This window comes from Danaus plexippus, chromosome 12 (assembly GCF_018135715.1).
Source record: "Danaus plexippus chromosome 12, MEX_DaPlex, whole genome shotgun sequence".
Lineage (NCBI taxonomy): Eukaryota > Metazoa > Arthropoda > Insecta > Lepidoptera > Nymphalidae > Danaus > Danaus plexippus.
The window spans coordinates 5,513,092-5,540,221 of NC_083545.1; the positions used below are offsets into that span (position 1 = coordinate 5,513,092).

At 31.2% G+C, this 27,130-nt stretch overlaps 2 protein-coding genes across 2 annotated transcripts; one reads left to right on the forward strand and one right to left on the reverse strand.

The window, feature by feature from the left end:
• Positions 1-26,581, forward strand: LOC116772751 (sodium/hydrogen exchanger 3). Its single transcript, XM_061522137.1, is given in 23 exon segments — positions 1-228; positions 8,919-9,226; positions 12,276-12,345; positions 12,348-12,548; positions 16,016-16,279; positions 16,363-16,588; positions 16,668-16,895; positions 16,976-17,193; positions 17,259-17,342; positions 17,494-17,702; positions 17,964-18,089; positions 18,161-18,318; positions 18,398-18,536; positions 18,710-18,850; positions 19,047-19,137; positions 19,744-19,830; positions 20,650-20,850; positions 21,797-21,850; positions 22,040-22,219; positions 22,803-22,844; positions 22,847-22,944; positions 22,988-23,160; positions 23,684-26,581. Coding segments are annotated over 22 exon segments (3,294 nt in total). The 5' UTR covers positions 1-228; positions 8,919-9,115; the 3' UTR covers positions 23,877-26,581.
• Positions 13,099-15,776, reverse strand: LOC133319076 (uncharacterized). Its single transcript, XM_061522136.1, has one exon. The coding sequence runs from the start codon at positions 15,651-15,653 to the stop codon at positions 13,239-13,241; it is 2,415 nt and encodes an 804-aa protein (XP_061378120.1). The 5' UTR covers positions 15,654-15,776; the 3' UTR covers positions 13,099-13,238.
• Positions 26,582-27,130: the final 549 nt, after the last annotated feature.

Sequence of the window (27,130 nt, forward strand, 5' to 3'; positions counted from 1 at the left end):
CACAGTAGCGGCACTGGGTGCCTCGCGATAACCACGCGTCCTGACGCGATCGATAACAAATGCAGTTATAATTAATATATAAACTATTAAATAACATCCATGTTATAACTATAAACCAGTCTGTTTGATACGGTGTTACAAATTTAAATTTAGTTTGTGTTCGCTGACACAACAAACATGGCTACCACATCAAACACATGATCGCCGACAATTAAGATTTCTGTGGTCGTGAGTTATTCTTGGTTCGACTATTCATGTTTGTCTAATTATGATGGAATAGGTAGCATTATGTAAATACCGCGCAGTGGCGGGTTCAGCTAAAAAAAAAATGGAAATTTCGAAAAAAAAAATACGTAAAAACTCCAATTACTTAAATTTTTTCTGATTAAATGTAATTAAAACTAAGCAAAATTGTAATAATCATTTCATACAAATTTATATCTTAGGCGTAGATATTTAAGTTCATATTTAATTAAAGAGAATACATCGTTAAGTTAAAAAAGCCTAACTATCAACTTACGTACTGATCGAAGCAGTAAATAGATTTTTTTTTTAGGTAACATGTTATATAACACGGTCCTGTTTGTGACGTAACTTAGGGTTTATGATCCTATGTTGTTATTTGTACACCAGTTGTGCCCTAATTAGGACAAGTCATTATTGGTTTGCCGACGAAACGGGAGCATAACGGTTATTCAAAAACAATCATATATTATTTCGATGTATTTTGTGAGTGGACCAGTTAGCTGAAGACGTGTGAGGTATTATATAAACTTACATTTAAAGCCAAACCACTCGATATCCTGCGGCATTTTTAACCTTCAACTTGAACATAAGTCGATTTAAGGTGTAGCATAAATTTTATTACATTCGGGCGAGTTTAAAATGAAATTCATATCTAATGACATTTAAATAACATAATATTATTACTGTATTTTGTTTTGTTTCCATTCATATTTTAAAGAAAAAAATATCTTTGCTCTCCAAACACGAAACATCTGCCGATTGGTGGGATTGTTGAACAATGGTCTGATTTATTTACAAAAATATCAAAGAAAACTCAACAGTTATTATACAAAATTGTTAAAAAAACTCCTTCGACAACATCGTTAAAAGTTTGCCATTTAAAATTGCGTTTTTATAAACTTTTATACGTTAAATTGTAAACGTTGGTATTTTGTGAAATAACTTATATGCACGGAAAATTTAAAAACAAGATTGTTAATTTTAATTTTCTTAAACAGCAGCAAATTGCTGGTTTTATTCAAATCAATGTTTAGAAGTCATTTGATTTTTATTCAATCAAGAAAATGTATTATTAAGCGTATTGTATGAAATTTTACAATTAATTATTTATTAAAAGATGAGAAATTGAAACGTGTAGATACTATTAACAAACTAGCAAAACTGTAAACACGAAAAGACTCAGCAAGATTGAGTGAATTTCATAAGCATTGAAACTGAAGATTAAATTTAGGGTACATATGAAGAAACTTTGTATAACTAATAATTCCATCAGCTGTGTCGTTTCTAGAAAGTTCTTACGAGTTCATGAAAGCTTCAACGAAATTTAATTGAATATAACAAATTTATTGCACACCAGGATAGTGAAAACCATAGGTCAGAATGCATTTATGAAACACGAAGTTTTGCGTGAACCCCTCTTAATAAATACAATTGTGCTTAAAACCTTATGCAAATAGAAGTCGGTTAAAAAAATTCTTCTCATGCATCGTTTTCTGGAAATAAGTATATATTTTGTGTGTTTTTTTTTCTGTAAATAGGTACGCGAACGTTTCTTTTAAAATTGAGGGTAAAATAGATTTCAGCATTATGGTCTTTTTTGGATATTGTATAAGTAAGTATGCTGGTTCATTTTTCCAATGAAGTCTTTGGTTGCTAGGTTATTTTAATCGATTGGGTCCACTGTTTGGGATTCGTTAATCGTTGACATGATATTCTTTCTTTAGTGTAGTGATTTAAATATGTATTATAGTTTTGAACAAAAAGTTTTATTATTATCGTCTTTATAGTCATTTTGCCTTTGATAGTTTTGAGATAACTTTAGTATTATATATGCAAAGCATCAATAAAGTTATATTATGTATCCAGGTGTATGTGCCACGTGTATATATTTATTGCCGACATAAAACACACTTCACAAACGTTGACTAACAATTTGCGCTGTTTGCTTTTCAACAGTCTTGAGTTAAAGCGTCGACTGAAGGTCAATTTAACTTGGTCGTTCGAAAATAAACAAATTGTATGACATAAATATCGTATTTAATTTCACTTATACTGTTTATAACTACTATTAACCAAAGAAAACCTATGATTTCGGGAGTAAAATACTCCATGTAACCGAATAGTGATGTGAGTTCCTGAATATATGTCTTCAAAACAATTTAGCTTTGAATTGACAGTTGTAATTAAAAACAAACAAGTGTTCTGTCCTGTTTTGTCTGTGCACCTTTCATGCTATACACTGTTTTATCGTTATTAGTTTTATCTTAATTGTATAAATTATGGGTGAGGAGTATAAAAGTGAAAACTTAATGAATTTCATTTTATATTTATCAATGGATTAAAATTTTGTTCCTTTGGTTAAATATTACTAAAAAAAATTGTGAAATTTTTAAAATTTTATTCACGTTTAGCTTTTAGACGTTAATGCAAGCTAAGAAACCATTCAGTAACAGGTAAAGGCGTTAAAGTTTTTACGTTTTGATCAACGTTGTTCTACACTCGGATAATTGTGGCTAAAGTAGCGACAACGATAGCCAATTTGCATGAACATTATCTCATCACAGGTTCCTGTAACTTCAATTTGGTTCAGTTCAGTCAGTATGTTATACAAAGAAATATTCAACTCAGACAAGATTATCTGATAGTGATAATAATGTAATTGTCTCAACTCAGTAAGTTTGAATATTTTTTGTGTGCTTGAATTATATTCTCGTAGACGACTCAGTAATCAACATAAGTTCCTTTTAAAAAATGGCTGGTACTGAACAATTCATCTCAATTTTGATTTTGAAGATTTTGATTGGGTGGCAAAATTTTCGAGGTAATAAAAATGTGTTAAACATTTTTTTTTAAATTAATATATTGATGTTTTGCATATGATGTAATCGTTTCGTTATATATGAATGAAAAAAAATCTTTAACCAGACATATTTTTGATCTATTTCACTTAAAAGCTGATGTCATTTGTTCAGCCATTTTTCTATTCATTATTTAAATATATTTTTATATTCAATATATTATTTATTTGCAATATTTACCCCCACAACACCGTGTCCTTTAGGATATTAAATAATATGCGATATGCATATAAATGCAACTTTATAAGAATATTTTCATCATAATCTTAGTAACGCTCAAGGCTCGTTATTTGAGACTTTACAACAATAAGCTTAACGAACTTGTAACATATTGGGATGTAAATTAATTTTATCTATCAACATTAGACGGACTGCTAATAAAATCATTTAGCCTGAGGTAACAAATACAGATGTTTTGTTTATATATATACAAGTTCACCTCATTTTTTATATCTTCCTCCTTGAACAAGACTTCCTATGCTGCATCTGGTACTAATTGTAGTGATGTCTTCGACTTCTGAGTGATTGCAAGATATAAATGTGTTATTGTAGTGGTCGATGGTGAATGAATCCCATCGCGGCTTACAAATAGTTATAGCGTCATGGTCAGTCAGACAATCTGATACAGTTGGTTGGTCAAACGGAAAGTATGAATTCGGAGCTATTATTAAACATTGAAATCTGGTTCCATTGTTTCAAATGTTAAATGTTAATGTTATGTTATGTTTGTTAGTTTTCTTTAATATGATGGCACTGTCAGTATATCTAGACTTAAAGTTGGCTAGGCTGCAAGTTTTATAGAGTGATATTGTTCTGCTGTTGTTACAAAAATATTATTATTAATGTAAGTGTTCGTGAATAGATGTTAATAACCTTTTACTCAGAAAATACAGATTTGAAATCCTAAAGAGCAATGTAGACTTATTACGCAATTCATTACGTAGTCATTACGTGCACAACTAGACGAAATAGCGAAAAGCGGCACATTAAAAACTCTTTATTTTAATAGGGAGTGACATAAATGCTTTTTTAATATATATTTTTTAATGTTACCAGTAAATTTTTAATTAATATTGTTGTAATAAAATATTTAAACTTTGTTATGTCTGTGGTATACTCTATATGGTACAAAAATTGAGAGCTTAACTTTTTTGTACATATTAATATTTTTAACATTTCATATTTATAACAGTTCTTCACAGACATTTAATTTAAAAATAGGGTAGGGTATGGAAGAAGGTCAAAACTAAAAAGTATATATAACATAGGATTAAATACAGAATATATTATAAAATACATTTGTCAATGGTATTTCTATCCCCTTGCGGAGCCAGTATCCGGTTGTCATCTAATCTGAGCTTTTTATGTGATATTGTACTTAGCCCATATTATTGGTTTTAAATACTTCAAATGAACCTTCCAGCGAAATAACCAATTTGTATAGTATTTTAACATTTCCGAACCTATAATTATAAATTGTATATAAATACAATTCTACTTAATGAAGGAATACATAAAATTTTCTCAGAATATGTTGTGGAACGGAAAATAAATGTCCCATGTGCGAGTTCAAACCCACCAGCTTGTGTTTGAGTGATATGGTGGTTTAAGTTAGTAAACCTGTGGAGTTTTACTACATTCTCTTAAACGATAAATATAACCAGAGATCTAACTATTACACGCAATCCGGAATTGTAATTTCCACGCCAAACATAATTGGACTTCACTACAGCAAAAATGTTCTATTTTCTTAGGTTTTCCTCTTAAATTCTTTCTTAATTTTATAATTACGATATAATTCAAAAGCGACATGCACTTCGGGGCCGTTACATAAAACGTATTACGTAACTCATAGCAGTTTCTTCTCATAATTTTTACAGCGTCGCTCGATTTTATAAAACATTTCACGAGCTAGCCATTTGGAGTTCAAGGTCGGAAATTGTATGAAAAATATATTTCACAAAAATATGTATTGTTATTTGTTATACATGATTTCAACAAAGCCTTTGTGAAGCTCGAGAGTTTCGTCAAAGAAAGTTAATTATCGCCTTCGTTCTTATCAACTTGTATTTTGATGATCATCACATGTTTTTAATTTATTCTCATTTTTTAATTAACATTTTGAGAAACAGAAACGCTTTTTGTTTGTAACACATGTGATTTGTTAAATACACATTTTAATAGTAAAACAATATATATTTGTTATAAAGAATGTTTAAGTTATTAGTTCGAACAGGAATTCTATTATTTTATTAATTAACTAAGCGTCGTTTATTTGCTTTTATTTTTCTATTAATATAGACGGTGCTTTCATTACGTCGGATAACTTTTTTCTTATTCCTGCATTACAATTACTCCGTTTCATAGAATTTTTAATTAAGTAAATAGATTTTTTTTTACATAATACTTGCATTAAATTAAACTAATATATTAAAGAGACAGCATCGGAGTTATTAACCGTCTTCGTCTTTTTAACTTTTATAAATTATTTGAGATTTACAATTACGTACATAAGTTCAATTTAAACTTGATTAGGAATGTTCCATTGAATTCCTGGAAAATACCTCCAGGCTTAAGATATATTTTTAGTTAACATTTAATTAATGTTTGTTGGGTTATAAATAAATTGATTTGTTCAATGCGATGTAATCACCTGTAATCGATAACAAAAAAACATAAATTCAAAATTAATCTCAAATCGTTTGAAGAAACCATAATTTTCTAGGCAGATTACATTGATTTACATTACGTTTCTATATATAAATCTACTATATATTCGATGAAGGTAAAAAATGCCAATAACATGAAAGGTAGGAAACAAGAGGCCAGGTCTAAAATTACAATGTTCTAGATTTTATGCGAGGCATTCGCGTGTCTGAAATTTGCTATCGAAAACCATTTTAGATATTTATAGGACGAAAAAGTCGCTTTCACGTGTTATTAACAACCCGTACTATAAGTTACTGCTTACTAACAAATTTTTTTCGATATAATTTGAAAACAGCTAAGAAACACATTTACAATCATACCAACACGTATTTTTTGTTTTATACTACTAGCCGGAATAATGGGATATCAAAAATTATATTACTTAATTTTTTTTCCTTTCTTACGTAATTTTTTTTGTCTTATTATCATTATTTATTATACTAACATAGTTGTAAGGGTTCTTTTTTTTGTAACTAACAAATGGACTGTAAATTGTCTGAAATAAACAAATTATTATTATTATTAAAACAAAAATAGATTAATTTAAATAATTTTAATCCAAAATACAGTATTACATCGACAAGTGAAGCGAATTTCCTTGTATAAAGTACATTGGGATACCCGAGTCGACAGCGGTGTAATCAATTTGATATTGATCTATCTGACTGTATTATATCACGTGGTGTTTTAAATCTTAATACATTGTAATACAATTATACATAACAAGCTTGTAACGATGCTTGGATATTTATTTTTCACAGAAACACTCATATATCATGACACTGATATTAACAAAATTTACAGATTAGGTCTCTTGAGTACACGTTTTTTATTTTGTGTTTAAACTTAAGAATGACGTAATAGAAGATCACGAAGATATCAAAAGAGAAACGAAAAGATTACATAGTTTTTGAAAATAAAATAAAGCTTAAAGTTAAAAAATATATATTAATTTATACTTTATTAATTAATTTCTTTAGAAAAAATCTTAAAATAACTGTGTATATGAAAAACAGACGAAGTAAAAGACGAAACAACATCAGTAACCATTATTGATTATGAAATGCTAGAAGAGCGTAGTCTTTTAGTGTAATTAAATTGTGCAACCCTGATCGAAATGAAGCTAACGTTGCATGTAGAGCCTCTAACGTAATGTGGGATTAAACGCGCTTTGAACGTAATACGCTACGTGCAGCCATCACATAAACAGTGTTACGATATTATTAACTATATCAAATGACAGAATAACTCATCGTAATTTATATATTCTTAATGTTTTTGAGATAAATGTATTAAAATCAAATGTAATGGGAGTTTCAGTTCAATATATGTACTCAGTACTAGTATTTTCGATCAGTTGAAGGAAGAATTTTCATGGCTTTTCTTCCATCGGTAGTATAAAAGTTTCGCTTGAAGTAACTATTGAATTTCCTGTACGCAGTTGAGTATATTAAGACTTGAATTATTACTTTTTAAGTTATTTACTTCTAGGTTTTAATTTATTTCTCCTATTTGTGTCACCTGTGTCTATGCACAATAGCTCCCGATCAGGTTCATTGTTTGCAAGTCCGCCTACTCTATAAAACAGGTCACTATCTTAATGAATTCCATATTAAGACACGAAGAAGATTATATATTGTTTAATAAAGAAATGAAACGAAACACTCACATGAGCTTTTTATTTAAATAATAAAATATGTAGAGACTGACTATGTATTGATTGTACAAAATTATATTTATATTAAAAGGAGACTTAAAAATCAAATATTTATGTGCTTCGTAGTTTGTATTCCAGACGGTTCGATTTTATTTTACCCCGAATGAAACACGTGTACTGGAAAGTTATTCATAGCTGCGTCGTGTTTTAATAGCGAAATTTACAAAGAATCAAATTTACCAATATTTTACAATACTCGTTGTCAGTCAATAAGTGATATGCTATGAGATAAATAGCAAAATTACATGAGAATTACTTAAAATGCACACACAAACTATATCTACAACTTGACCTCGTCTAGAAAGAAGAAACCGCTGGTTTTTTTACTGTACTGTGTGTTTCCATCGAATTTCATGTTTATGACGTAGCAATGAAGGCTTGCACGTGTTCAGGCTTCGCGGCATATAATAAGTTACGTGCCGACAACGTTTTCAACCACACTAAACTTACGTATATTAATGTTATACAATTTGTTCATTGTTTATAATAAAGATGTGAGGATTATTATAATAAAATTACCATTATAATACAGTAATAGAATGGTTGTGTAATTTAATAATAGGAGTATTATATTCTTGTGATATTCAACTGTTCCTCACGGACTTGGAATCCTTGAGACGAAACTCCGCGTCTCCCTGTCGCCGTTAGCACGTCAGTCCCTCGTACTTGGCCTCATTCCATCTAAATGTTGACGAAATATTTATCAATCTTATTGTCCATAAAGTTTCTCCGTTGTTATGAACATAGGTCTTATATGAATCAAATTTGTGATTTGCTTTCACTTTTGGAAATTGAAGGCTTATTATTTAAATGAAACTAGCATTATTCGGATTTACTACGCGGATTGTATTATTTAAAATCTAGATAATCCCGACGTTTCGGTTACTTTGCAGCAACCGTGATCACGGGCAGACGAGGTGTGAATGTCTGTCAGTTGGTCCTTGTTATTTATCATCTACCGCCATCGATCATGCTGCAAAGTAACCGAAACGTCGGGATTATGTAGTTTTTAAATAATAAAATCCGCGTAGTATATCCGAATAATACTAGTTTCATTTAAATGAATAAAACTCGCGAAAATCTGAGATCTCATTATGAAGGCTTATTAGTTATAACTTCTATTAATTATTATATTTAATCTTATAATATAAATACTTCTACATGTTAGTTGTATAGAATGAGAATTAAAATCGTTTCGAGTTTTATACAATCGTTATATGCATTTTATGTTCAATTAAAAAAAACATGGAAATAATATAATCATAAAAATAACGGAAAATCAGGATTTGTAGGCATTTTAAGGTTGCAATAAAACATCCATACATCAAAATAAATCCGATAAATAAAACGCAAATATAACAAATAATAATATTCAGCGACCTTGGCAGGGTACTCGCCATTGGCAGTAAGTTATCAGCATTACGAATGAAAGATTCGTAACACTATATAGCGGAGAATTTCTTCAGTCCCTCACTGTATATACATACGTCTGTGGTGTCAAATGTGATGTAATATATAATTATTATGTACAAATTGTCAAGAGATCGGAGTGTCTAATGTTATCGAGGTGAATAAATGTAGAAGGATGACGTCGTTGAAGCATGGTGTTAATCTCAGCCGTCGTGCTTGTAGGCAACGAATAAGCCTGCTCGCCGCTGCCACGCTTCTATCAGTAGCATCAGCAAACCCTATTGAAGTAAGTACCTAATTTTATATAAGCATTAATTAAATCACTGCGTATTATATACCGGAATATTATCCGTGGATACCAAATTACATTAAAGTTAACTTGACAAATATAAAGCAACAAAAAACAATCATGGACAGTTCCTTCCCTTTTTATACCATTAGAATGTACGTATTATTAAAAAAGTCCTTTATTTCATTAATTATAACATAAAAATACTAAAATATTTCCTTACTAACAAAATCTAAAAAACCTACAAAATTATGTGATTGATATTAAATCAATAGTTCAGTATAATTTTAATAAAAAGTTTCTACGTAGTCCACCGCTTTACTTCTCATTGTCCGACGAACGCGTTTCTGAATAAAAGAGCCTATTTTATTTAAGTATTTCTCTATTGTTACATTGGTTCCTCTTTCTTCTTGAAACAAAACATTATTGTTATTATAATATTTTAATAAGCAATATAAAACTTGATGGCTTTGGACCGTTATATTGACATATTTATGTAAAACTTATGTACTGATAAGATAAGACACATATTGAATAACTTTATTATTGCACATAAAAAGTGATTTTCCAAATGACTTCAACGCTGAAATGCATGTATGAAGTACAGGAAGTCAAAGAGTTTTACGATGTTTCCCTATGAAATATCTATTTCTGTTCCAACTTGTGGTGGTCTGAATAAAAAGCACATGCTCTTCATAGTAAAACCATTAACAGTGTGAGAGTCTCATAAGCTCCGTGATGTACGCTACCATAAAAGTAGAAAGTAGTTCACTGAGATACAATTACAGTTCACGAGAGACAAAACTTTTCTTGTTTTAAATAGTCTAGACACGGACAAGTTAATTATAGCTATATCTAAGTACATAGCTGTCTGTCTATCCAATAAGTTCGTAGAATCAAAGTTTCTACATAAATGGCGGTGGTGTCTAGTTAGAATTTAAGTTGAAATGTGTAGTAGAACTTGGATTTGAATATTTTAATGGCTCGATCACCTGACTTTGGATTGCTTTAAAAACTATATAACATTTTGTCCATGTATTCAATGATTATCCGTTGATTTAGCTTCAAGATTACGTGAAGGTCGCAACAAAATACAAAGTGTCCGTGTTAAGGTCAAGAATCAAGATACAATCCGCAGTTGCCAAGATTTAAGCTCTGTCGCAAAATCCCATGTAGGAACTTAAAAACGCCACGTGTCTCATAAGTTGATTACTTCAAGAACAAAATTTTATTAAACATTGTGGCAAAAACTTCAATTAATTAATTGTATTTTTTATTATATACAATAAATTGTTTATAAAATATTACATAGTCCATTTATTATATTACATTAGTTGTTTATATATTATTTTATATTCAATTTAATAAAAGTATCAAGGGATAATATGTATTAAAATAATCTCTGGACGAAACGACATACTTCTTGTTAAAAGTGAAAACCTCTTTACGTCTACGGCGACCAATTCGCTGATACCAGCTACTTTTGACAATATGCTTCTCGATGGCTAAATAGACATTTGCATTTCTATTTTTAGCATGAGGATTAAAAATATTTTGCAGCTAGGTTTGTGTAATGGATTATTTAAAAACAATACAAATGTTAGGCTTTTACATTGTAATTGAATATGAGAATATAAGAGTCTATAATGAGTTATTTTACTCTTTGAATAAATCATGTATTATATAGGCCAGTAAACTTTGTATCAAATATTATATTCAGAAACGATTAAAATTATTTAATCACATTTATATTAAAACAGAATTATTACAGGCAACATGCGATAGATGTAAAAAGTAAAAATAGTGATTGAATATTTGTCACTTTAATTTTTGAAAATAAAATACATACATATTTAGATTTTCTCCACTCAGTACGCAAGATTATAATTCGTCCAACAAATTAAAACGTTGACATTGGCAAAATATTTCACAATTCGATTGCGAATGAAGCCATATAATTAAAAAAAAAATAAGTTTCCATGGCATAAATAAAAAAAAATATATATTTAGTTAATTTATAATAACAAAAACCTTATAAACTAGATCGATATCGACAGTTTCCTCCGTTTTTAGCTTCGTAAGACAAGATAACCGTAAATAACGTGTGAAAGTATAATCTTTTTTTTTTACTTATATACGTGATGGAGTTTTCATTATAGACTGAAAATGTTCACCCCCCCCCCCCCCCGGTCATAATTATCACTATGTTTTGTTCCAACTATCTATATAAGCACAAGCCACATCGTCGTTAGTATTAATAGATCCCATACACTTGAATATACATAGAATGGTTACTGTTTCGTAAAGGTTCCAAACTGGTTGCGACAATTTCCTACTGTATTGAGCGGTTTCTTTCACGGTTTCAAAATGAAGGATACGATTTCTTTTTTCATTCGGAGCATGTATTGATGCTAGATTAACATAACGCTGTGTTTAAAAGTTACATTTCTATAAGAAATTTTTGATGCTTATCTAGCAGTGAGAGTTTGCATTCTGTTCTTGGACCAAAACACTCCGTAGCACGTTAGGAATATGGCAGGGCGATTCAATAGGACTTTCTCTTGGACAAGTAAATGCTGAAATATGGAACTAATGATATCCAAGTATTTATTGCTTAATTCGTTTCGAAGATAAGAGTGAATATTTAACACACGAACAGAGAAATTAAAACCTACTTTAACTGAACTTTTTAGTGTAGGTCAGAGCCGTCAGTTTTAAAATATTCATCCGTAGATTTAACTTTTGGAAAATAATAAAGTCATTGCAAATATTTTCATCTATTCACGTATAAAAAACACGTTCAGATATTCGCAAATGTTCAAGCTTTAAGTTTAGATCCACCCAAAAAGCCTGTTTGTCAATAAGATTATTGTTTTAAAATATTGTTATTATTTTCATCTCATACATTCTCGGCTTAAATTTCGTAACACTAGTCTAAAACTAAGGCTATAATTACACTAGTCTTAGTTTTGCTTAAAAAAAAGTACCTATGTTGTGTATTTCAAACATATTTTTATAAGTAATGAGTCTTATTACTTTAATCTAGAGCACCACGAAACAGAGTCCGTCCATAATTGTCGATGGCATCTCAACATACCCCGGGCTCGGCTTTGGACCGATGGCCCAGTGGCACCTCTGCCCGGCGAGCCCCCTGGAACACAACTCCGTCAGCAACAGGAAACCACAACACAAGAAGCGACTACAACTCAGAAACCAAAGAAAGAAAGGACCTTCGTGATTGCTGCGGTCGAATTCCACAGGGTTGAAACACCGTTCCTGATTGGAGTGTGGATCTTCTTTGCGAGCTTAGCTAAAATAGGTAATTTTGCTGTGAAGCAAGTCTATTAAAAAGTCTACTAAATTGGCCGAGATAAAATTATTATTAGAAAAATATATATTGTTAAAATATTACAAATAGGAAAATAAAAAATAATTGATGTATAAATCTGATTTAATAGGCGAAGCTAGTAACTCTGTATTAATGAAATACAATTTAAACCACGACATATGTATGTAGAAGTCTCTCATCCATTGAAAATTCTCAAGCATCTAAAATCTAAATATATCAGTGACTCTCCCTCAAACTTATTCTCGTTTACACGTGTATTACGTGGCTGTTGTAATTATTTGAAAATACATAGAAATTGCGCCACTCATATTTAAATTCACAAAAGTAGGTAAACTTTCATTAGGTTGGTAACATTACGCTGTCTCAACATGCTACGAAACCTGCTAATGTATTTTAAGTTTGTTGAGGAAATTAATACAATATGTTTTCGTTAAAATGGTAAAACGATTTTCATATCTTTTGTACAAGTTTTAGATTTTTTATGTGACAAAAATAAATGAAAACATTTTAACTTTTTTTCATATTTATACTGTTGAAACTTTAGCGGTAACAATCAACAGGTTTAAGATATTAAAAATTATTGTGATACAAAATAATATTCTTTATATTCAACATTTAAAAAGAAATACACAATTTATAAAATAATTGGGTAGAAACATGTTACAAACTCTTCTGTGTAAGCGGTCCTCTCCTTGAACTTGAATGAAACAAGGCGTTGGCTCTAGACTTTCTTCGTCGTCTAACAGAAAATGCTTTTTTATATTTATGGTTCAAAAAGCTTCTACGAGATTTAGTGAGGTACGTATTTAAGCGGTTTCTGTTTGTCTTGCTGCTGAATTCTGTGTCAAAATAGTTCCTACTACATGAATTAGTGTTAGTGATAAATGCAGCCACAAAAGGAGAGTTGGACACTGGGTTAAACCCGGTATCACGCTTATTTTTAGCATGTTTCCCGTGAGATGGACAATGAACATCAATTTCCAAAGAGGACGTCGTGAATGTTGACATCGATAGTTCTGCGCCAGATATTGGATTTGTGAATTTATCTTCGTATCTCAATGTGTGATAATTTGCGTAGTAATTATTTGCTCTAGTGTTATTTAAATCAAATGATGAGCTGGAAATTTTCGAATGAAGTGTTGAATTTCTAGGAGATATATATTTATATTTAAATTGGCAACCAACATCCCTAATATATATCACAGCATCACTACTCGTACTCTTTTTAATCCTGTGCTTGAAAGATGATGTGCATTTACAATCTAAGCAGTCGTACTGACACGACTTATCGTATTTGCAGCAAAGACAGGGTTTTGGTGAGGGTAATATAAATGGTGAAAATGTTGTAGGCGTCTTTATAGGGTCAGAGTTCATTAAATATCTTGAAGTATATTCGTTAACGTATTCACATGTATTCTGTCCTGCTCTAAATTGATTATCAACAGAATTACTCAGTGAATCACGGTGATACCCTAAATGATATTTATATCTAGGAGTATGACTGTATTCTGTATTATCTATTTCTTCTGCAGTCCTACTCAAGTCATCGTAGTTTAAAGTCTTAGAAAATGGAACACATATTGGTAAATTCACGCAGCGTGGACGGTGTAGACATTGAGGAATGTATTCACAGTTGTTATTCAAGACATTAACCCTTTGACATGATGGCACAACTGTACATGGGGGGTGGTGTCTGCACCCTTTTGTAATTTTTATCGATTTTTGTTGGTTATATTTATGTGCGGAATATTTATTTTTATATTTTGTATTTACATAAACATTATCTATGGGTAAAATTTGACAAATTGGTACCAATTCGCAGGGAGGATCATGATTACATGAATCGATATCGTTCTGAATAGTATTTTTTATAATTATATTTTCTGTGGGTGTGGTGAACCCATTGTTACGAGCGTTTGGCGAACTTCTGGCGTTTAGGATTTCTTCTTCAGTAGTACTCAAAATGTCAAGTTTTTCATTACAATTCGGACATACGACTTGTTTAATTTTTTTCTTTGACTTAGTTTTACTCTGAGAATTATCTTTGATATCCAAATTTTTATCAGTTCCTTTTGATGTTTCGCGTCTCAAAGACATTTGTGTTGCTGGTCCAGCTGAAGCAATTATATCATATTTATTTGAATAGTTCTTAATATCTGAATGCGTTTGTATTTCTTCATTACAGTCATATTCTTTGGAATATTGTGTGCTGTTCTTTATAAGAAGCTGATCTTCAGCAAGAAATGGCTTAGAAGTATTAGTTACTTGTTCTGCCAATGTTTGCGTTTTACTACTTTTGGCTAACTCTGTTAGAGATTTTTTATCACTACAGGGGCATGCATATGAAAATAATTGGCACGGACAAGGGTCTTCAGTACGTTTACCGCGATCTTTTTTCCGGGCTTTCTTTTTTTCTGATGTAGGGTTAGTAAATTCAGTGCGATACTTAGCAAAGGACCAAAACTTTTGCTGACGCAAATCTTGTTCTTGTGCGTAAGAGTTACACTTCTGGCTAACACCGTCGTCATTCAGAAATATTTCCGATGATAACATTGGTTCATTAATACTTGTTCTTTTAGATTTTTTTGAATTTGTTTGTATGCTGTCTCGTACTCTTAATTTTGGCTGTATTTTAGTTTCGCACTCTTGAACAATAGCTTCAGATTTTGCCACAAAACAAGTTTTATTCGTTTTATTAGAATTTCTTTTAAGTTTTATACTCTTGGAAGCCAGACCTTCCGCCATAGAGTGATACGAATGTCTTTTCGCTATTTTATCTAGATCGTAAAACAAAGTACTTGTAGATCTTACCATAGATTTATCGCTTATATTTTTGTTTAAGGAATGGTAATTTTCACTTGTAACATAAGATGTTCTATTGAATAAATGTGATTCTTCAGTATTGTAAGAGCTCTTACATTTGGAATAACAACTTGCCTGAAAAACTGGTATTGCATTTTTCGTTTTCTGGTCATCCAAATGATACACATCATCAAATGGTGCAGGTGATAAAATATCAGAAAAACATGAGAATGATCTTGGTTGACTTTTGGTCCCTACGGATGAACAACTCATTACAACTAATTTAATTTATTTTTCTTCTCAAAACTGTGAAGCCTCATCACTTCCAAATTTTATATTTCAATATTTTTTTTACCTTTTTCTATTATGTCAAGGACTTAAGAAGTTACATAGTAAATTGACTTTCCAATGTCATTTTTTTGTAGTTTAATGTTATTCTATCAAAAAAATATGAATATATTTTTAACCTATATTTTTTATTTTTACTTGCAAAGTATATTTTTGTTACATTATTTTGTGGAACTTATATTTTTTTTATCTCGATATGCATATATATCCTTAGGACTACTAAATAACAATTGCACGTCATAATACGACTTAAAGGGCTACAGTTACTAGTATATCTAACTTTCCAGGATTCCACATGGCACCGAAGCTATCGAAGATGTTTCCGGAGTCGTGTCTCCTTATTTTCGTCGGAGTCCTGATTGGCGCGTTGTTACTAAGTACCCACAGTGTGCACGTGCAACCACTGACACCTGATACATTTTTCCTCTACATGCTGCCACCGATCATTCTAGACGCTGGATATTTTATGCCCAACAGATTATTCTTTGACCATCTCGGAACAATTCTGCTTTTCGCGGTCGTGGGCACTGTATTTAATACTATTACGATCGGTAAGTTCTATAACATTATATCTTATATTATTTGATATTCGTGTTGAATCTAAATGAAAAACTTTAATGTTTTTCAATGATAGGTGCTTCTTTATGGGCATGTGGGCAAACTGGAATGTTCGGATGTACAACGCCTTTATTAGATATGCTGTTATTTGGGGCACTTATCTCAGCCGTGGATCCAGTAGCAGTGCTCGCGGTTTTTGAGGAAATCCACGTTGATGAAGTCCTTTACATTGTCGTCTTTGGAGAATCCTTACTAAATGACGCCGTTACTGTTGTACTTTACCATATGTTCGAGGCTTATACGTAAGTCACTTGCTATTAACGGTAACTTATAAATCGAAAAATATTGTTTCCTATTATAATAAATATGAACTTTTTACAGAGAGATGGGTCCATCTCGACTTATGTATACAGACTTTTTGGCTGGTTTCGCATCTTTCTTGGTGGTGGCAGTTGGTGGTACCTGTATTGGGGTCGTTTGGGGTTTTGGTACTGGTCTCGTTACACGCTTCACGAATGAAGTAAGAGTAATTGAGCCCATTTTCATATTCGTGATGGCATATTTGGCGTATTTAAACGCGGAGATGTTCCATATGAGTGGCATACTGGCGTAAGAAAACTTCCACTATATGCTCTTTTAGATTTTATTGATAGTAACAATGGTATTTAATTGTTTTTTATATTTTGTAGGATAACGTTTTGCGGTATTACAATGAAAAACTACGTAGAAGCCAACATATCGCACAAATCGCACACAACAATTAAATATACAATGAAAATGCTGTCATCTTCGTCGGAGACTATAATTTTTATGTTCCTAGGCGTTGCTACTGTCAATAACAACCATGACTGGAACACTTGGTTTGTGTTGTTGACTATCGTTTTCTGCTCAGTATTTCGTATTATAGGTAAGACAACGTTATTCTATATTATCATTACACTATTCACTTAAATTAAATATAATTTTTTTCAGGAGTGTACATATTTAGTGCTGTAGCTAATAAATTCCGTTTGCACAAATTGAATACGGTGGAAAAGTTCGTTATGTCTTATGGAGGTGAGATTGAAACATAACTGATACGTTAAAATTTCAATAGAATATTCTAGAAATAGCCACGTTTTATGTCTTGTTTGTTTGTATATGTAATCATAAACGTTTTTATGGGATACTAGAACCGTGACCTCCATTTATGATTTACATTTACCAGGTCTTCGAGGCGCGGTCGCCTTTGCATTGGTGCTATTAATAGATCCCGAAGTAGTAAAGCTCCAGCCAATGTTTGTAACGACGACAATAGCTGTTATATACTTCACAGTTTTCATTCAAGGGATCACGATTAAGCCCTTAGTGAAGATATTAAACGTTAAAACCGTTGAAAAGAGGAAACCAACGATGAACGAAAGAATTCATGAAAGGGTAATTTTGTACCATTCTTACATTTATTAAAATTCTTGGTAACAACTATATTTATTCCATGTACTTGTAAAACAAACAAGGCCTTTCTATTTTTTATCTATCTATTTATTTCTGTAACTGTAGTATCAAAATCGATAGAAATGGTACTGGAAGATAGATGAAGTTGTAACAAAAAAAGTCTATTTTAAGTATAAGTATGAGTAAGTTAAGTGAACATGAACAGCAATTAATAAAGAAAATCTGTCACCGACTTTTTTCTAGTTCATGGATCACCTGATGGCAGGCATAGAGGACATTTTAGGCAAACATGGAAATCACCACATGAGGGACAAATTTAAGCGATTTGACAATAGATTTATACGACCATTTCTGCTAAGAAATTATCAGGTAATTATTTATTATACTTACTTACGTGATGAATTTAATTTAGACTAGCATCAACCAAACGTGCGTTCCAGGGCCAAGAGCCAAAAATTCTAGAAACGTATTCGAAATTAGCGATGAGAGACGCTATAGAATATATGCAAAGGAATGCATCAACTATTGGAAATATATCCGGAGCCGAGTCAATGTCAGCTATCTTTAAGAATTACACCAATGCTAACTTCAATGGCAGGTAGGAAGGAAACAGTTACACTTTCTATGCATTTATTAAATACATACATTCATTAAATTAAACATAATTATTTGTACAGCCCCAGTTTTAGCCAGCTAGATTCGTCTACTTGGAATATAGATATGCAAGAATTGGAATACAATCCGTCCAAAAAGGATCTGACTGACGCCAGAATTCACCATCTCCTCGCCGAAGAACTTTGCAAGCCATATCGACGTGTAGTATACTTTTTTTGTATGATAAATCATATTCTTTACTTTAAGAATGTTATCAACATTAGATAATTTCCTTAAAGTAAATCTGTGGCTATAAAATTTAAAGAAATAAATCTATCGGAAGACTGAAAGAGAAATATCTTTTGCTTAGTAAAAAATCTTTCTCTTGTCGCCAGCATCGTCGATTAAGCTACAGTCGACACGCTGTAAATGATCGTGATCTGGGTATGCAGGTTAATTACAAGACACATATGAACATACGGAGGCTTGTTGGAGACAGGAAGCATCATCACAAACGCAGTAAACGAGGGAAGCAAGTGAGTCGTGAACGAAGTGTTCTAGGATGTTCTAGAAATATTATTGATGTTTATTTAGTATTATGTAGGTGTTCACCTCATATTATAGGAGTCCATAGCTGTTGATGTTATATGTTCAGTGTTTTTTAAAAAAATGTTTAGTCTAGCCTTCATTGTGATTGATTTGAACGTTGTTATATATTTTTTTTGATTACAGGATGGGAAAAATCATGTAACTTTTCCCGAGTTCCAGCAAAACGGTTCGGCCAAACAGTTCACGCACGGTAAAAAAAAATATTATAGATTAGGTACTTAATGATTTTTTAAATATTATCACGAGTGTCAATCGCATGCACGTGTGGGTTAAGTTATTTTTTGTTTATTTTATTTGATGACATCCTTACTTTTTATTTTGCAGCACAATTGGTATATTAGATTACATCGAATTGAATTTTTTTTTTATCTTATATTTAATAATCTGTTGGCTTCTATTTATTTTCTGCGTCTTAAAACACTTTAGTGACTTGTGATAGAAAATGAAACACCTTACACTTGTGCTAAAAAACGTAATGTACATAAAATATTGTTTATTGGATCATACCATTGCTTTATTATTGTTATTTATTCCAGTGGTTATTTTTCACACAGTCTCAAAACAAACGTTATTGTTAATAAATTTTCACAAAAATTGCTATGGTGAATTCGCAGACAAAGTCTACTTCTTTTTTAATGAAGTATGTTTTTTAAATTAAAAATAATAATATCTCTCTATGGTCCGTTTAATAAGGATATAATATATATATATATTTTATAAATGTATTTAAGAAATTTGTAATAGATATCAGATAAATTAGAATTCGGGAAGGAAAAATGATGATAATGGATTCTTTGAACGTGGTTTGTATTGTCTGCAGACTACATAGACGAGGTGCTCCAAGAGGATGAGGAACCTCGTCGCGAAAATGATGATGGCGGTATAACTTTCACAGCCAAAACCCCGCGTAGGTATTCTGCATGGCAATTCCTATTTTGAATTTGAACATCAGAATAAAATTTAAACAATGTTCAAGTTCAGATGCTCTTGATGTTGTTTTAAAATATTATTTTGCAACGTCACTTTTATTTTTATTTAAAAAAAAACATATACTTAAAAATGGAACTAACTTGGTATGTACTAAAATAAACTAATTTTTTTTCTAAAGCATTTCATTTCGTCGAATACGAACGTTTAATGCATTTGGTTTGTTTTTTTTTTATGTTAACACTGCTAATGATTTTTCTGACATGACTTGGAAATTACATTCGTGGATATATTTTGATAATTAATTAATAACATAGCAGACCACGTTAGACTTGTTATCTTAAAGTTATTAACAATCGTATGGTTTTGAATGTGTTTAGTTAAATCTTGTTTTGCTAACTGACATTTACCACTTATCAATTTTGCGAAGTTAGTAGTGACTTCTGAAGCTTCTCTGTACAATAAATCTTTCATGTAGTGTCGTTGATGTTCAACCTTGGCCTTTGCATCGAGCAACAACATGTCTTAGTAGATTAGATAAAGTTACTAACTTCGTTAGGGCCATCCCCTTGTACGAATTATAAAAAAAGTGTTATTTTAAAAAAACTATCTCAATACGTCCATGAGTGTATATATTTAACTTCTTCGATTAACGCTCAGTTTGCTAATGTAATCATGTACTATCTTTTTAAAGGTATAGTTAACTTGCTCTCTGCTTTTTATCATTGTTTGATTGTCGTTTTCTTCCCTTCTGGCAACATCTGACGCCTCAAAATCTGCTGTGGCGATACTTAAATAGCCGGATGTAACGAAGTCAGTCTTACATCCTCACATAAGGAGAACAGTAGTTCCCTTCTTAACCAATTGGCTAACTTGCCTGGCTTCAATCCTCTGAAAGCGAGAATTGTTAAGCAGTACGCTAAAACACCAGAGGAGATATTGCCAACGGCCGTTGAAAAATCACTGCCCTGGCGAAGAGACAGGTCCACCTACAACTTCGGTATGTGTATTAAAAAAAAAAACACTTACGCTTCTGGATGAAAAGGCGATGTTATTTTGTTTATCTATGCTTAATTCTGTAGTTCGATCACAATCATAAAATTATATAAAAATGCATGTGTAATGTTAATAGTTGAAATCAAACAGAGAATAACTTGTTAGCGAATTATATTCCACCAATAGGATTCATTCATTCCGTATTATCAGATTATTATATTATGAAAAGTAATCTCATTGGTGGATACAACAAGGTTTATTGGTTACGCTTCCGTATTTTTGCTGCATGTTGATAAACTGTCGGAAACATGTCTTAAAACGTTCGTTTAAAGAAGCTACGCCTAGCGCGCAGTTTAATCTAGGTAGAGCTTCATTAGTACAAATCCACCGCTGAAAAGATTCACGTCGCATTCAACTTTTTATGCACAGTCATTTAAAAAATATAAAAACTTTTTGATTCATTTATCTTCATGCAGTGGAATAAATTCATTTTTGTATTGTCACATAGACGTATTTAAAATTATAGTCCTTTTAGTTAGATATTTAGTGTCCCTCTGTACATATTTTCCTTTGTAATCATATTAAGTTTAGTACTTTAATGTTTTAAACGATAGATAAATAGAAAATGGCTTAGTATCATAGTTTAATCATGGAATAAATTTGTAACTCTAATATATTTCTGCTATGAAATAATTTGTTCGTGTCATATAATGTTTATGAAACAGCATGGAAATTTTCGATAATTTCATTAATATCCATACAATCGAATAATTTAAGTATAACTCATCTGCAAATTTATAGGAAATTAATAAACATAAGTCACTTGAAGTATTGCCAATATCAGAATTAGCAATGCATTCCATGCGACTTCTGCCAAACTTTAGACGCATGTTATTTATTATATTCTAACCATTTCTAAGATAAATAAAAAATACCTCTTTACCTTTCAGTTCCAAATGAGGATATCCTTGAAGAGGACGAAAGACGAATGTCAGATGATAATGGTAAATTTGACTAATTTGATTTTTTAATCTTATACTTTTTGCTAAAGCAAAGCCATTATAATTATTGCCGTTGCTCTTCTCATAACTTTTTTCATATATGGACTATATATGAATATAGTTTAAGTCTAAACCCACCACTCCAGCCATTCAGGTTGGTGGTTGGATATTTATAGATCGTTTCTAAATCAGATACATACATGACGATAGCAGAGCAGGGACGGGTCGCCACCCCTACGGCTACGGAGACCATGTTGCCATGGAAACGGGAGGAGGCGGAAGGGACGACAGCCCTCAAACAATCAGAGTTCCCCTCGTGGGCTTCCAACAAGGAGTATCTAGCGTACAGCTCGCCGTCTGCTACATTTTTAGGTAAACAACACTCTTCATAACTCAAAAATCAGGTAGAACAATTGAAGCACAGAAGTAGTGACAGCAGAGATAAAACATTTAAAACACTTTAAAAAGCAATAACATCAAACTGTAAAACTTTTTGATTTTGTATTTGTAATGGTTTTTTAGAGACTATGTCATAATTTTCGACGTTTTTAGAAAAAAAAAAAAGGTGAATTTATTCTCAAATATTTTTCTATGCAAGGGACTGCAATTCAAACGGTCATCGTTTGCAAATTGCATGCGACTCATGGTAATTTAGTTTTATAAAACATTTATGCAATAATTAGAAACCCTATACTAATTTTATTTATTATTTTTCGTTAGTTTTAGCATAAACTCAAGAAAAGGCTTTTCTATCAATCCCAAAATAGTAGCACATTTTATTTTAATGTATTTACTTTCCAACAAATTAACACCTAAAACGTAGTGCTTTATCCGCACTTTTTATAATAATTAAAAATATATTTATCGGTCCTTAGCTTCTAATATATGTTTATTAAAACTTTATTGATTTTCTTTTTTCTTTCCAACCCATTTTTCACCACCGTCCATCCGATAGGTGGTATAGAGAAGCCAAAACATCCAAAATCTATCATAGGTCTATCCGAAGAGAGAGTACTTGCTCACAACAAGCTGCAGACTTGCCAGTCGTATCAGATTCAGAGAGCAAAGCTGATTCACTGAAGGGCGAGTGTTCTTCCGTGTGCTCCACAAAAGGGGGAGCCCCTATTATCACAAGCAAAGCAAGGACCCAGTTTGTTGTCTAAGAGGAGTACGAGTCTTGGTGGACCTTCGGTTTTGTTGATGGAAGATGTAGCCCACTCTGATCCCTTGGGCGCTTCTTCCCGACCAGCCAGTATCATGCAGGGACCTCATCGAGGGCAATGCAGGAGAGGATCCATGTTGGAACTTACTGGGTTAGTTGCTATAAAAGCTTAATATACAATAAATGAATAAGTGAAAAGAACGTTACAAAGTAACTATCGCTTGAGTGTTTTTGAATTTAACCGTTTTATTAAGAATACCTTACAATATTTTGACATAGTAAGATTTTTTTTAAAACAAGACTTTATTGTATAACAAAGGTGAAATGACAAAAAATGCCAGGACTTGTGATAATAAAATACTCTAGAAACAAGATCAAAATTGACTTTTTAAAAATAATATTCGATAAAATTTCCCTATTAATTTACACAAACTAAAAACAACACACCCTCTTCGAAAAACTGCGATCCATTAATCTATCACATCAACGCGCGTTACGAACGAAAGAGTCCTGAACTCTTCTGGGCTCTGACAACTGCTTACATGTCGTTCGAGCCTCTCCTACCCTCTCATATTCCAACAATCTCCTACCCTCTCATATTCCAACAATATATATTTTTCAGCGACATGATGGTGATGTCTCTAAGTAAATATATTTATATGTATTATTTCCAGCTCTCTATCTCGGGATGCTATAACAGAAGAGAAATCTTGCAAGTCGCTGCCGGAAAGTGAACGGATGGGTGTCCGCCGCCTCGCACTGGGTCAGCAGAGCCTTCCGAGGGAATCATTCATCAGACAACCGACCATAGCCACCAACCTCCTCACCAGCTCATCGTCCGATGAATCCTCCGATGAATTCACCTGAGTAACCCGTTGTGGCAACCACGACAGGCTGCCACTACTCAAGTATAGGACTTTAGAATAGTTATTATTCTAGCACTTGAGATATTTCCATAGATGACTTTTGGACGGACATCTCTGAAGTGTGATAACCAGCGAGCGGATAGCCAGTGCTATTTTAATGACTTTTGGGGATCCCTGTGACGTAATAAGACATTATATGAAGCTATTTCTGTATAATTCCTTTTTAAAGTTTTGTCTAACCTTAAAAGTGAATGTATTTACTACTAATAATTTGTTATATTTTTAGGGAATCATAAATTCTATTCATCAATATTTTTCTAAGCTTTTAACTTAACCAAAGTAATATTTCCTACATTTAATACGAACTAAATGTTGGGACTATACTTGTGAACGGATTAATTATTGGACACATATTATGTAAATGTATTTCAGAACTTTTAATTTGATTGAAAAATAAAACTTACTCCTCCGAAAAATACTATTTTTAAAACATTTGTTACCGATTTTAAAACGAAGATAATCATATATTGATTCTCATTTTTAAATTCCAAAACTCATCCAAATAGCATCGGGAGTTTTGAAGAATATTGCTATCACAAATACACACTAGCAATCAAAATGGTCGAATAGAGAACCTCTTTCTAGAAGGCAGATAAAAATGATCGCTTATATATAGACGCAGAAAAGCTATTTGGTCAATACTAAAATCTTTTACTGGCTTAATATGGGGCTGTGTCAGATGTGAAACGGTGTATTCTGAAACTATAATGGTGTTTATTAACTATTAACTATGAACACACTGTGGGGACTAGATGAGAATGAAGAAGACCTTCTTCTCAAAGAAAAACTATATTACCATCATATGTTTCTAGCATTGGGACGTTTTAACAACTTTCTGTAGTAATCGGGAATGTTTACTGCATTGGTATTGGAAAATATTTACTATTATAATTAACACAAGTGAGTGTTCACTGCTGTATTTTATATAGTCGAGTGTTTACTCCTGTCATGAGTATTAGGGAACGTATACGTCACAGATTTGAGATTGTTTTCTGACGTTGTCAGTGGTGAATTTTAATAAGTGAGTTGTAGTTATAAATTACCTCAATTATGCTCTAATCGTATGTTAGCTCAGCAATTGATTGTTATTAGTAAATTTGTTTGTAAAGTAGTTAAATTAAGAGCTAAATAGGTTAATTCGTACAATAATATGCTTGTTCACAAAGTTTGTTGAAATGTTTCTTCGATAAGTTAATTTTAATAATCCCTGTTAGTATTAGTTTTTATTCGTTCATATGGCCTACATCCGATACAGCACAATAGTTGTATAATTTATTATATTATGATTCATTTTCTCCCGATTTTCGTTCCGATTCATTTTTAAATCATTACAAAATCTAAAAGAACTTTAAAAATTGTATACTCCCGTTGTGAATTATTATAATTAATGAAATTAATGTCGTGTTTTTTCTGGTTTGAATTTAATTAAAAAAAATAAGCTTTATTTTAGAGTCACGTGAGTTGTGATAATGTAAATACATATAATATATAAATTTGTGTATTCATCAATAAGTATATTTATAAAAATGTTGTTTAGAATTATTGTTTAATGAAATGATGATAGAAATTTGACAATAGTATAGCCTTTATTGTTTTTTACTTTAATAAGCATTTGATTAAAGGGCTGAATAACATAAGCTTGTACGCGTTTACTTCATGCGGCGTTTATGGGTCGGAAATACTAAGTGTTTTAAATGTAGACTATCGGCATTTGCTAAAATATTTTCGGAATATTACGGCATAATGACAGCAACTCATAAAAATTTGGATTTTTAAACAAAACAATAAAGGTTTCATACATTTTTAAAAGTAGTACAGAGTAGTACAAAGAAAATATTTGTTTTTTTTTTTTTAGGCTACCGAGTCATTGTCAATTGTAGGAAAAATTAAAACATCGTTGACAGATGACAAAGATCAAGGTGACATGATAAACAATTTATTCTAGTTTTCGGAAATACATTTTCTACAGACGATTCCACACATCTGGTAAAAGAATTATTCAATATACCTAATTATAAAATATCTTTTCATTGAAAACAGTCAAAGTACAACATTACATTGTAATTCATACGAGTGTAATTACTTTAGTTTTTTTTATTTATTTTTATCAAATAGATTAACTATTCAAACTTCTATCAACGCCACAGATAACGTAAAAAGTATAACAAATAATCTGTATATTTGCTAAATATTGAATTCAAAAATATATATTAATAAAATTGAAAAATCATGATGTTATTTTATAAGAAGAGGTAAAAATTAATATAAAATCTGATTTGGAATTAAAATGATCAAAAATGACAGGATTAATTTACTATGATAAATTCAAAAACATACTCTCGTTTCTTCCATGGTCGATAAAAAGTAAATGTTCATTAAAAAAAAATAGATGATTACGTTTTAAAATTTTAATAATTATGTCTGGATTGATATATTTGTCAGATTAACAACACGATAGACGTGGGTAATAGTTATATTATAAGCTTTCTAAAAACTATGGAGTGTCAATTGAAAAAAAAATAGTGCCTAGCTTTAGTGTACCACATGTCATTGTTTTTAATCTTGTTATAATAACTACAAAAATTCTAGCAAACGATAGATTGTAAAACATTATTATTTGAAATAAATAATAATGAATTTAAATTATTCTTTGTTTTTCTTTACCTTGCCCTTGTTATTAATTTATTCTATTGCTTAAATTAAGACCTACATAAAAAAAATGCACAGTTGATTCTGCTTAAATCTCACGTTGTATGTAATGTATTTTTTAAACTTAACTAATTCAAACATTTTATTTAAATTTCATCGACTTTAAATATACATGTACGGTGTTGTTTTCTTTTTAAATAGAAAAAAATCAAGTCTCAAATATCTTTTTATTATTTAAAAGTATGACAATGATAGAACTTTTTATATCTGAAAAGAATTCTAAAACTGCGAAAAAATGTTATCGGTTTCTTATTAGGTTTAAGTAAGTGTCGTTTTCTAATAAGACTGTTTCAAAAACATTAAGTATTTTTATTGGAAATATATCCAAATGTAAAATATTGTAGCTAACAGTTCTTGAAAAATCGAATTTCCCGCTTGCAGTAATAAGGAATTCACAATATTAGTTTATGCACTGTTATGTAGATGGCGCTTGACCGCACAGTTATGAATTCTAGTAAAATAAAATAAAATATGTTTTATTACTAT